We start from the raw sequence: 13,527 nt of genomic DNA, 5'->3' as shown, positions 1-13,527 counted from the left end.
TCAACAACCATTGGTTCTTCTACTTGAGCCAATAAAAAGCTCTGCAACCTCATACATTTCCTGTTACAAACATCTTCTTATAACTACTCCGAATAGCTGCAGGTTGCCCCCCACCAACGTAATTCAGTTTCCCACAGCTGATACATGATGTAGGTTGTAGGCTACAGTTAAATCACAGCCAGTGAGCTCGTCACGTTCGTTTAATATCCCCCATAAATTCACGCAAGAACTCTGTTCAAAAATCTGCCCGCTAAAATGTTGACTCGCTTATCGGCGCAAACGTACACACCTTGTCGATATGATTCAAGACGTATCTAGTTGTTGGCTTCTTCTGGTAAATTCGGCATGTCGTTAACGTTGCTAAAAAGTTTGTTTTGGCCTATTTATTTTACTTTGACTTGATCCAGGCTTGGTAGTAGTCGTGTTTGCGTACCTGCCCATAGTGTGCAGCCCAGTGTATGGGGGTCCATCCGTAGCAGGAGTCCTCGGCAGTGAGGTGAGCCTGGTTAGAGAGCTGCTCTAACAGCGACACCAAAGCGGCTACGTCCCCGTCCCGACAGGCCCGGTGGACGGGGAAACGAGTGGTCAGCAGCACCTCGTCACTGGAACAGCCTGTCTCCACTCCCACGGACATGACTGAACTCAGCGGAGGAAAGCCCGGAGAAACCCCTCTCCCTCCCTCCTGGCGTCGGGTTTAGCTGTTTAGCTCGGTTGGTTCGGTGGTTCAAACACAAAGGAAGAGGAGGAGAGAGCCTCTCTCACCAGAGAATCTCAAAACCCGGACTGGAGTTTGTCTCCACCGTGGACTCTACAAGCTCCTATTACACTGTTTACACTTGTCTTTTGGCCAAACATATTCACAGGGCAATTTCTTCAGTTTCTTCATAACGACACTTTTTTTATGTTGAACTTCGGATATTTTATAATTCTGTCTGTAAAATAATCTATCTAAACAAAAATCTTTAAAGGAACACTCCGCCATTTTTCAACCAGTTTTGTATCATTACAAAATCAGTAGCCTAGAGGGATCAGCCGAGCAGCATTTTGGTAAACAAACCGAGTCACTGGGTGGCAACGGCAATGGAACCCTAATGGAGGCCAAGTGGCGCGAGGCTTGTGTGTCTGACTCTAGCCGGCTAACTCTGTTTACATAAAAAAAACTGCGACAGTTCACACAACTTTAACACGACATGCATATATTATACATCAAACTCTTGAGCTACTTCTGCTCTCACTCATTATGTCAAAATATAAGCGATGTGATATATCGTTTTTGAGATATTAACGTTTGTTTGGCACAACTCACACTATTAACCGCCGCGGGGTTCCGCATTTCTGGGTGTCAAGTGACGTCACGCTGATTCGTCCTATAGAGGCCCTAGTATATCCGAAAAGTGTAAACAGTTTTGCAGGTGGTATTCATTTCGTTTGACAGTTATTGAGAGATTTGAGTTAAGTTATGGACCTGTGATGTCGCATCACTGGTCTACAACTTAACAAATCAACTCTCAATAAATGTCAAACTAATTGTGCATTCATAAATAGTCACTCGGGGCGCCAGGGCACGTGCGCAAACACACACACACACACACACACACACAAGCCATTTACACCTGGTTTTTAATGCAACCTCCTGTATCCGGATAAGTTACTGTATCTGGATACAGGTCGCATTTAAAAACCAGGTGTAAATGGGGTGTAAGCGATCTGAAGTGTGAGCCAGAGTAGGTCTACCTCCATGCAGAATGTTATAACATTGTAACTTTAAAACCTTATGTATTCATAAGACTGAACAGATAACATGGATTCAATTTAGATTAAACAGCCAACTTACTAAGAATTTCAGGTTTGGGCCAGGCTCAGGCCCATAAATGCAGTCAATGGGATGGGCCAGGCCAGGCTCAGACAGAACGGGGTTGGGTCGGGCTTGTTTTTTTGGCCCCGATCTAAGCTGTACTCCAGATCAGGTCTGGTCAGGCAGATCTGATCTGATCACATCCTGATCAGTGAATAATATTAATAGTAATATTGAATTTAAGGCAAGAAGTCAGTGTTACCATTGCCCCCTTGGGCAATCTGAAAATATTCTTTGTTAGATATGATTTTATCCAGAATTCCCATTAAAAAAGGTATCGTAAGGGAGGTACGGTGGTGCAGTGGTAAGCACTATCGCCTCACAGCTCGAAGGTCGTGGGTTCGATTCCCACCTGGGGACGAGGTGAACGCTGAAGGAATGCGTGCCCGTCCGCATGTCCTCGAGTGCCCACCGCCCGGGTGGGGTCGGCAAAAGGGCCTTTCTGTGTGGAGTTTGCATGTTCTCCCCGTGCCTCCCGGGGGTTTCCTTCATATAGGAACCCCCTTCACAAAAACATGCAATATCCTGGTTGCTAATGTGGTTCCTCCTCTGGTCGTTAAGGGCGCCTGTTCAGAGGGAGGGGAACTGGTTGGAATAGCGTGAACCTCCCACGTGCTATGTCCTACCGGTGAAGCTTCCTCTGTCAGGTGAAAAGAAGCGGCTGACTGACTGCCCATGTCTCGGAGGAAGCATGGAGCCAGTCTCGGCTCTCCCCAGATCGGCAGAGGATGGAGTAGCAACCAGGATTGAGAAATCAAATGAGCACTAATGGGGGAGAAAATGGGAGAAAAAAAAAAAAAAAAGTATCGTAGGTATAGAGGTAACTATAATCAAAATAGCCATTATTCTACATTCTCTAATTGTTAGCTTATTGTGTTGCTCGAGTGACATCGCTGATGACGTCACAGCTGCCTGAGTGACATCACAGTTCTTCTTCTGTGGTGTTTTAACAGAGTTCAAAAACAAACAAACCCTCCAGGCTAACTCTGGGTGTAATCCATTTGTGTGAACAGAAAGCTGTTGCGTACTTTATGAAAATCTGACACCTTCCGAGTGGTGACTGAGGGGAAGTGGTGCGCAGTGCGCACATCCTCCTCTTGCTGTCTGCATTATTCTGCTGGTCGACCCTCCATGATGTGTTTGTCACCTGATGTCTTATAGATCTGCGATCGTTACATGTATTTTCTGTGCCTATCATTAATATAAAATATGTCAATAGGTCAAACTAAATATTTTGTGAGCTCGTCCAATAAATATGGAGAAATTGGCGATGTCTAAGGTGGACAAACTCATACTGCCATGAAGTCATTTGTTTCTCACCACAGCTCTCTGACTCTCTTCCTGCACAGAGGGGTTAAGCTCACTCTGGAGGAAGTGGACCAGTTAGTCAGAAGCAGAGAGACAGAGAGGCTGAGCTGATGTGAGGATGGGGTGCACCTGGTTCTGTGTGCTGGTGTTATTCTGTGAGTACAACACTGACTTTCTGTGTTCCAATCCTACACAATAATGACAAGAACAGAGCATCAGTGGTTTGTCTAATGTCTTCGTCAGTGAGAGTTTGAATAGAGCAGTCTTGTGGGTGTAATCAATATGTTTAAATATAATGTATTATAAATATATGTGTGGTGGCCTGCAGAAACCCTACACATGTCACTGCTGCACATTGTTGGTAATGAGCCAAAGACGGTTGAAAATGAGTTTTGCAGGTATTTTGAGATTTAGAGCGATTTGGTTACTTTCATCTCCGTAGTACATCATGGTGAATAATTATTTTCACAAGACAAAGGGGGAAGTATTTCTTTTTATGGTTTTGGTGGAATGCCACATGTAGAAATGACAACATTGGAATGTTTAACTTTTACTTTTAGACACATCAGAATCAGAATCAGAAACAGAAAGACTTTAATGATCCCCGGGGGGAAATTGGGACAGTTACAGTTGCTCGCAATCAGGCATGAAATATCCACATAACACAACATAGCATAACACAGTATCACACAGTATCTCCCTAAATGTAAAACAGTCAATACAATAAAATAAAATGCAATAAAATGCAATAGAGTAAAATAAAATAAAATAGAATAAAGTAGAATAAAGTAGAATGTACAGTACGTGTCAAATACATACATACATACATTATATAGGGGAGCGTTTCTAATTTATGGAAATATCAAAAAATGAAAATGTCAAATCCCCACCATGTGAAGGGTTTTTGCAGACCACCATATTGTCATTTTGACAGTTTGCGAGTGTCTGATAAGGTATCCGTCTTTGTTTTAGTGCGGAGTACACTCTTTTACCATGGACACGCTCAAGGTGATGACAGAATGTTTCTCTATTCTCTTAACCTATTAATTCACTCAAGATGAATTAGATGAAATCCACCTATTATTCTGTATTCCTCTTCCTGTCTCTACATTTACATACCTTCACATGCATGTCTCTGTAGTTTGTGAAAACAAAGTGTTTCCAGTATTGAGTTTTCTAATTGTGTAGTGCTGTATGTGTTGTGTAGGGAGACCAGATGCTGTGCTGACCCTTGAGCCCATGCATGTATTTACTGGAGAGTCTGTTACATTCATATGTGACATGATGGAAGGACATGCCAGAGACTGGTCGTACAGTTTCAACTGGAGTGGACACAAATTTCAGTCTCTGTCTGACCGCTACCAAACCCAACCTCAAAACCACAGTGGTCAATACCCAATTCAGTGTAGTGGTACGAAACATTCCAGTCACCGTAAAAAACAGAGCAATAAAGTCACTCTGACTGTATCAGGTAAGTCATCAAACTCATTATGAATATATTGTTTACCGCCACATAGAGTACTTATTTATGGGCCATAACGGTAACCCTGTTTGGTAGGACTACTGTGCTTGAATGATGTATACTGTATATGATTTTAATATTTCCAGTGTACACTTCTTGTTTGATTCAGACCCCTTAGATGTTGACCAGTTTTGCATATTTTTTGAAAATGTGTTTAGTCGGTATAAAGCTAAGCAGATAGTGTAATCCAAAGAACTAAGCTTCACACACAGAACCACGAGGGATAAGATAACAAAAAAGAGAAGGGCAGAGTTCATTTCTCACAAGCAACAGATTCACATAATGGAGGGTAATCTGGATATTAATTATATCTAAATATTAAATCTGAATGCCACGTAGAATTATGATAGCACACTTTCAAATGTCCCATGCTGTGATATGCTTTTCAAAAGTAATATTATTACTCTACATACAGTATTACTCCCTGCCAACGGTAATTCCTTGATACAAACCACAAAATTGGTAATTGCATCCTTTCTCCTCAAAATTCTGACTTTGCATGTGCGCCTCTGTGTGAATGTTGGAGTAAATGCCGGTAAGCGCAGCTAAGACATCACACAGCATCTCCCCCCCTCCCCCGCAGCCTTTGAATCCATAACAGTCACAGGTGTCCTTGGGTTCTTTGAAAGGTGCTATATAAATCCAAGTTATTATCATTATTATGTATTATTATTATTATTATTATTATTATGTATTATTATTATTATTATTATTATTATTATTATTATTATTATTATTATTATTATTATTATTATTATTATGTATTATTATTATTATTATGAGTAAAAGCACACGATCTTTCAATGAAACAAACCTCTGCTAGGCTATTTTAGCAGTTAAGACCAAAGTGAAATCTGCAGCAGTCGGTCTGACACTTTGCTTTCCCCTAACGGCCGTGGTGAGCCCACGGGCGGCCTTGGTAGAGGGTAATGATACTGGTGCACTTGAGTGGATTTTCCCATTCATTGTGTATTGCAGGCAGTCCTGCAATGCATTGTGGGCCGGGCGGGGCGTTTTCGAGAGACGGAGTGGTGCTCCAGTCTACTTTATGCAAATGAGGTACGTGGACCGCGACTGGCCACCTCCCGAACTCGTATATGATCTTTTAAACTAACCAGCACCGGGGAGGGTGGGACCCCAGCCCGCAATGGGCTCCGTGGTAGGAGAACTCAACTCAACAAAAGTAAGGTGGTTAGTTTTGGGGGAGGTGTCATTTACCCTGGGGACATGTCCCCACCTTTTGAAATTGCTGATTTTGTCCCCATCGCTCTGGACCAGCGGTCAGCAAGATAATCTTCACAAACATGAATCACTTTTATGACTTTTGAAGCGTTTTCTGAAAATCGCATTAAAAACCCCGCATTTACTGTGTTACAATGAGCCAATGACACATCCTTTGCATAGAGCAGGCTACATTAAACTGAGACCACTGATGCTTTTAAAGCAACTGACAGTAGCAGGCTGGTAGCAGGGCACTGCCAAGGTGGCCTTAGGGATCTCAGGGCATCACGGCCAGAGGGAGGGGCAACGGAGGACATGGCCTCCATGCTCTCCATGTAATTCCCACCCTGGTCAGGGCCGTAGCTAGAGGGAGGAAAGTGTGAACGATTCCAAGGGCCCTTGACTGACAGGGGCCCTAAAAAAATTAACCGTGAACAGGGCAAGGAGAGCTGGTATAGGTGATATAGAGGTGATTGAGAAAAGGCAAATAATGACATTACAATAGTCTCTAAGATGAGCTGAATATTAATTTAAAATGAGATATTCCTCTAAATTGGGCTTCAAATGGCCAAAATCTTCCGCCGACGCCCTTCAGACGGCGGCATACGTGGGCCCGATGTGATATCCTTTCATGGGGCCCAAAATCCCTGGCTACGGCCCTGACCCTGGTGCTTAGTATTTTCATATTGTTCATATTGTTAATATTGTTGATATGTCCCTTTGATGTGCTGTAATTATCTACTCTGACATCATAGGCTACAGATCCCACATTACATGAGGGGGGTTATGTGTGCACACTGTTAAACGGTGCAGGCCATGATCTATCAAAAACATCTCACCTCACTGCTGACGTGAGACCACAGTGTTGACTCATTCTAGGTGACAACTCAAACTCGCACAATGTTGACCTTGATCTTGATATGTAGCAAGAATCTCTTGTGCTTCAGCCCCACCACAGAGGGAGGTGGGTGCACTCAGAATATTACAAAATACTGGGAGATTAGGCTGGTAAAGTAAAGGCATAAATGCGTGTGGCATCCCAGGCCGGGACAGCTCAGACGATCGGGTGAGTGAGGAATCCATCCCCCAGTCAGTCAGGGTCCCATTAAAATGAAACAAAAAGGAAAATAGTCTATTAACTCATTCTATTAGCATCTCTAATTTTTTTTTCTTTTTTTTAACGCTTCCCCGCCATTGACGTCATAGGACGGCAATAAGTGTTTTCACCATCATGTGATAGTAGGCTCTCTTACTCACCTTGTGAAGCGTGGTTATCAGTTATGCGTGGTTTGGGGGCGGACCTGCAGGCAGAACTGAACCATTTTATGAAAATCAAAGGGGGAGGGGGGTGGATGATTTTTGTCTGTGGCCAAAAGACAAGAAAATAAAAGAAATTATTAGTTTTATTAGTACAGTGTGAATAAAATATTCAATTAATGAATATAGGTTAATAATTTAATACTGCAAAAAATTCCTGAGTCTTCAATATTTTTTAGGGCCACTGTCAAGGCCCCTGTCAGTCAAGGGCCCTTGGAATCACCCCCCTGTTCCCCTCCATTTACCACGCCCCTGGTTCCCATCTCTGGTGTACTCAAGGTGTCGTCAAAGTGTGCTACTGTAGCTGTTGGCAGAACTGAACTTGTACATTATGTGAATAGCTACTGTATATCTGTGTTTGTATTCATGCGGTGACTTTACTTCTCAAATGTTTTCCAACTAAACCGAACAGCACATACCCCAAAGGCCTCACTGAGCACTGACAAAACAGTCATACCAGTAGGGGGCAGTGTGACGCTGACCTGCTCTGTGGAGGTCTCTTCTCGCTGGAAATACTACTGGTTCAGACAAACCACAGACTCCGACACACTGATCATGATTGATGGTGTACCCAACCTAAACAGAGCTATCACTGTCTCAGACGGAGGACTCTACAGGTGCAGAGGAGGGAGAGGAGACCCGGTTTTCTTAACACAGCACAGTGATGCAATCACCATAGACAAAATTGGCAAGTTTGTTTTGGAATAAAACAACATGCATTCATGATTACCTTTAGAATTTAAAAAGCTATGAAATTGGTTCTGTTGATTTTATCTTTCTATTTCTATCTTAATTGTGGCTTTTTGGTGTGAACAGTTGCAAACAGGGCTGTTGTGACCCTGCAACCCAACTGGCCTATATACAGTGGAGAGACCATCACTCTCAGATGTGAGATCCAGGGAGGAGGGGACACTGAGTGGGAGTATGAATGGAGAACAACCAGCTCATACACACCTCCAAAACAAAATGACTTCAGGGTTAGCAGTGCTTATATAAACCACAGTGGAGACTATGAGTGTCAGGGCAGACCGAGAAGTGGACAGCATTCTACAACAGAGTGGAGCAGTGCCTTCAAATTGACAGTATCACGTAAGTCAGATCGTCTTCGATTCCTACTGAAAATGCCATTGATTCATTAAAGGTCCAGTCTGTAGAGTGGGTGGGGGGAGTAGCAGTGAATTCTTAGAAATGATTCAGAGGTTTTAAGCGCAGTAGGGTAATTGTAATGACTTTCTATTTCTGCTTTCAATTTAGTCCGATGTAGACGTGACAAAGAACTTTTTAATCAAAACAATTTTCAATTGCATGGTGTGTTCTTTCACTTTAAAAATAATCAATGCTGATATTTGACACCACAATAATACTGCTCTACTTGCAGTGTCCAGGCCTGCAAGCTCTTCATTTCCTGTGTGGTTGATCATTGGATTGCTATTTGTCATTTTACTGATCATACTCCTGCTGCTGCTGCTGCTGCTGCTGCTGTGGCTCTGCAAAAAGTCCAAGGGTGAGACTTTTTCCTGCTTATATCAGAGGGATTACTCTTTGACTATTCAAACTCACTGAGCTATTCTCTCTTATGTCATGACACTGAATAGCAGAGGGACAATTTGACAATAAGACTATCTAACAATAAATGTCTTTTTTCACAGATCCATGTTGTGGCAGGTAAGTAACAGCACCAGAGGCCTGTACTACGAAGCTAGTTTAATGCCTTATCCGAGTAAGTTTGAGTTTAAACCTGGTTTAGCCGTACTACAAAGCAAGTTAACTTTCAATCACCATGGCAACTGACGCTGCAAAGCTAACCTGGTCGCGACCAGGTTAGCTTCAGAGGATAAGATCAAAATCCATGAGAGACCCATATAATCGGCTCTCTGGAGTCACTCACCATTCATAAGATCGCCATATGAAAAATAGATTGCAGTCAACTGAGAATAGAACAAGCAAAACATTCGTGGCTCTGTAGGCTACATAATTAAATTAAGCCTACTTACCACTTTATGTCTTAACAGCTCAACGATGCGTGGAGAAATATGATCACTATTAATCACCGCAGCGCATATCATGAATGGACCCTCAAATGGAGTGAGGGTGATATTCTCCTACATGCCAGAAAAGCCTATACATATAATATAGATATGGGATAAATATGGATAGCCCCAATACTAAATATGCAGGCTATTCTTGCATCTTTCAGCTGGAACTGTGTCCTGTAGGCTGTATGCCAATATATGAGCAAAAATAGGCTAGTTTTTATCAATGATAACTATGCCCGCATCGTCTCAATTCAGTTCAGCAGTTTTCTCTTTTATAGTAGGCTATTAGGCTTTATACTAGGCTATTTTATATATGAATTATTCGATCAGTGCAACCACACACATGAGTGATAGAGATCATTATTCATTGAGCATGCGTTTCTAAATCTATGGTCTAAATAGGCTTACAGATTGTGGAAATGTATAGACTGAGATTACACATTTACATTTGTTGCTGCTGTATCAATGCAGCTGTATCAGACAGAAATCGCTGATCAAAGTAAATCAAATGACTGATGTGAATACAAGCTGCTGCTTTAGACAGCCCTTCAGCAGACTATCCAACGCGGATTTTCATTCTGACATTAAATCGCGGATACATTAAATATCCGCTAAAACTCTGATCATGCACTGCGCATTCATTGAACGAGGAAATGGGTGTGGAAATGGGTGTGGGCGTGGATCAACTCAGCTGTTCATAATGTGATTGGCTAGCGCACCTCTTTCGCGTGGACGCGCGCCTGTGCACGAGCGAAAAACGGGCGCGTGCACAGGCAGATCCCAGGTCCACTTACCTAGTAGAAAACCAGCGTCGTAGTATCAGTTAACTAGATAGCTTTGATCCTGTTCAGTCAAACCAGATCAAAGGGACTTATCGCGGATCTGTTAAACTAGCTTCGTAGTACAGGGTACAGTTCTCTCATCTTAACCATAACAGTGGTAACTTCATGTTATTTACTACATTTATACTACATTTATTAGGCCCATCCAGTCTCAGAGCACCAGCCAGGAGGGCTCCACTACAGACCAGAGAGAAGATCAAGAGAATGGACAGACTCCTCTCCGTGGTCAGCCTTCAAACCAATAATGATTGCTTTTCAAAACCAATAAAACACTAACATTTGTAACAATCACTTTCTAATCAATGGAGAGCTGCTGATCAATAGTCAAATCAAAAAGTCGAAACCAACTCTTTTATAACCATCTGTTTTATACCACAAGATAAACCTCGCAGATTGTAACTAAACATCAAACACAGTTATTGATCTATTTCCTTTTTATTTTTTCTACATTATTGGGGCAAACCAAGTCAGTACTTTCAGTAGAAAAATACTGTAATGTAATTTGGGTCCACCCAAAATTCGATAGCTACTAACATCTACAAAACAATCAACGGCTCTAAAACCAATCAAATAGTGTAGGTTTGCACACATTGTTTCTAAAATTACATCTCACTGAACAAATCCCATTTGAACAAGACGTGTTAGAACCAGGGTGGGAATTACTTGGAGGCCATGGCCTCCGTTGCCCCTCCCTCTGGCCGTGATGCCCTGAGATCCCTAAGGCCACCTTGGCAGTGCCCTGCTACCAGCCTGCTACTGTCAGTTGCTTTAAAAGCATCAGTGGTCTCAGTTTAATGTAGCCTGCCCTATGCAGAGGATGTGTCATTGGCTCATTTTAACACACATTTTAGAAAAATTGCTCTTCACGATGTCAATAGAGCAGTTGCCTTTGTGCCCTGGCATGTGGCCTTGTGCCCTAAAAAAAATAAATAAATAAATAAAATAAATAAATAAAATAAATAAAATAAATAAAATAAATAAAATAAATAAAATAAATAAAATAAATAAAATAAATAAAATAAATAAAATAAATAAAATAAATAAATAAAATAAATAAAATAAATAAAATAAATAAAATAAATAAAATAAAATGCGACACCGAAGGCCAAATGGCCTTGCCCCTAAAATGACGAAATTCCCACCCTGGTTATGAACCCTTGAAGTTAAGTTGGTATCATGTAATGAAAGTGAGTAATCTGACCTTGCCTTTATTTTGACTGACCTGTAGGTGATGCTAATGTCGATGAATCCAGCAAAGGCTCTGAAGACACTTGGAATGGTACAGTATTTAGTTTATGATTAACATGGAACAGTTTAATCACTGAAATAACTGAAGTAACTGACTGAGTAAAATTCCAATAAGTAGAAAAATCTACATTTCAGGCGGACCTGCAGGTGCATCCAGTGACACCACCTATTCTTTGATTGAATTCAAAAACTTTCAGAAGAAAGGTGAGTAGCATACACACATTTTAATGAATACAGAACATCCAGCAAAGCTGAAATATGAAAAGAAAGGAGGTGTTTAAAAAAATACATTCATCTGATCATCCTCAACAGGGAAGCATGTTGGTCCAGCGGAGAGCTCGATCTATTCTGATGTGAACATAGGATCAACCACAAGTAAAGTTTATTGTTAATAGTTATTGCTGCTAATGATAGTTTATTCATAATCCTCCCTATAACTTTTACTCTGCTAGCCCATTTACACAAACCTTTCACTGAAACTATATTACAACATCATGACTAATTATACTGTACCAGATGTAATCCTGGGGTCAGGCTCCAGGTCAAATCACCTCAGTCTTTGCTGGTTGCTTGGGGTCGTTTATGTTTATGTTAGTATATTATATCCATGAGTGTCATGTCCATTCAAATCAAGGGGCATGTGCCCGCTCCAGTATTAGCACTTGTAGAAAGTAGTTTGAGAAGGAATAAGTAACATTAGTTTATATATACCGGTATATATATATATGAAGTCCACATGAAGTCCTAAAACCAGACAAACGTTGAAATATACAATACATCAGTTTTAACTATCAAATCAAATACAGTTTCTTATGTCTGATTTACAAATGATTCCTGAAATGTGTCTTCTGTTCTAGAAGAACCAAATGCGACCTATGCCCAGGTTGACCGCCAAAGGAAACGTGAAGCCAAAGGTAAGGGAAGCCTATATCCACCTGCAGTCAGCATGCAACATGTCTTAGACACTATAGTCACGTGACTTCTGTGTAGGTCCCTCCACACATGAACCTGCCATGTTTGTGACATGGTAGCTGTATTTTGTGATTCATTTTAATGCCAACTGTTATTAACATCCAAATACGTAAAACATCCGTTTTAACTATTAAATCAAATACAGTTTATTATGTCTGATTTACAAATGATTCCTGAAATGTGTCTTCTGTTCTAGAAGAATCAAATGCGACCTATGCCCAGGTTAACCACCAAAAGAAATGTGAAGCCAAGGGTGAGACTTTTTCCTGCTTATATCAGAGGGATTATTCTTTGACTACTCAAACTCACTGAGCTATTCTCTCTTATGTCATGACACTGAATAGCAGAGGGGCAATTTGTAAATAAGACTATCTAACAATAAATGTATTTTTTCACAGATCCATGTTGTGGCAGGTAAGTAACAGCACCAGTTCTCTCATCTTAACCGTAACAGTGGTAACTTCATGTTATTTACTACATTTATACTACATTTATTAGGCCCATCCAGTCTCAGAGCACCAACCAGGGCTCTACTACAGCCCAGAGAGAAGATCAAGAGAACGGACAGACTCCTCTCCGTGGTCAGCCTTCAAACCAATCATGATTGCTTTTCAAAACCAATCAAACACTAACATGTATAACAATCACTTTCTAATCAATGGAGAGCTGCTGATCAATTGTCAAATCAAAAAGTCGAAACCAACTCTTTTATAACCATCTGTTTTATACCACAAGATAAACCTCGCAGATTGTAACTAAACATCAAACACAGTTATTGATCTATTTCCTTTTTCTTTTTTCTACATTATTGGGCCAAACCAAGTCAGTACTTTTAGTAGAAAAATACTGTAATGTAATTTGGGTCCACCCAAAATTCGATAGCTACTAACATGTACAAAACAATCAACGGCTCTAAAACCAATCAAATAGTGTAGGTTTGCACACATCCTTTCTAAAATTACATCTCACTGAACAAATCCCATTTGAACAAGACGTGTTAGAACCAGGGTGGGAATTACATGGAGGCCCTGGCATGTGGCCTTGTGCCCTAATTTTTTTTATAAAATAAAATAAAATAAAATAAAATAAAATAAAATAAAATAAAATAAAATAAAATAAAATAAAATAAAATAAAATAAAATGCGACACCGAAGGCCAAATGGCCTTGCCTCTAAAATGACGAAATTCTCACCCTGGTTATGAACC

The 13,527-nt window shown here is 40.9% G+C and overlaps 1 protein-coding gene across 1 annotated transcript in view; it reads right to left on the bottom strand.

Moving 5' to 3' along the window:
• ankrd10a (ankyrin repeat domain 10a) overlaps window positions 1-634 on the bottom strand; it is a gene marked incomplete at its 5' end in the record, with an annotated part of 45,458 nt that extends 44,824 nt beyond the window's left edge. Inside the window, one exon of the mRNA XM_083634344.1 lies at window positions 434-634. Within this exon, the coding sequence (XP_083490470.1) occupies window positions 434-634 (201 nt within the window). The remainder of the gene's footprint in view (window positions 1-433) is intronic.
• Between the last annotated feature and the right edge of the window lie 12,893 nt (window positions 635-13,527).

This window comes from Poromitra crassiceps, assembly GCF_964638095.1.
Source record: "Poromitra crassiceps genome assembly, chromosome: 3".
NCBI lineage: Eukaryota > Metazoa > Chordata > Actinopteri > Beryciformes > Melamphaidae > Poromitra > Poromitra crassiceps.
The sequence above is the reverse complement of the archived record's forward strand: the minus strand, read 5'-3'. Positions and strand labels throughout refer to the sequence as shown.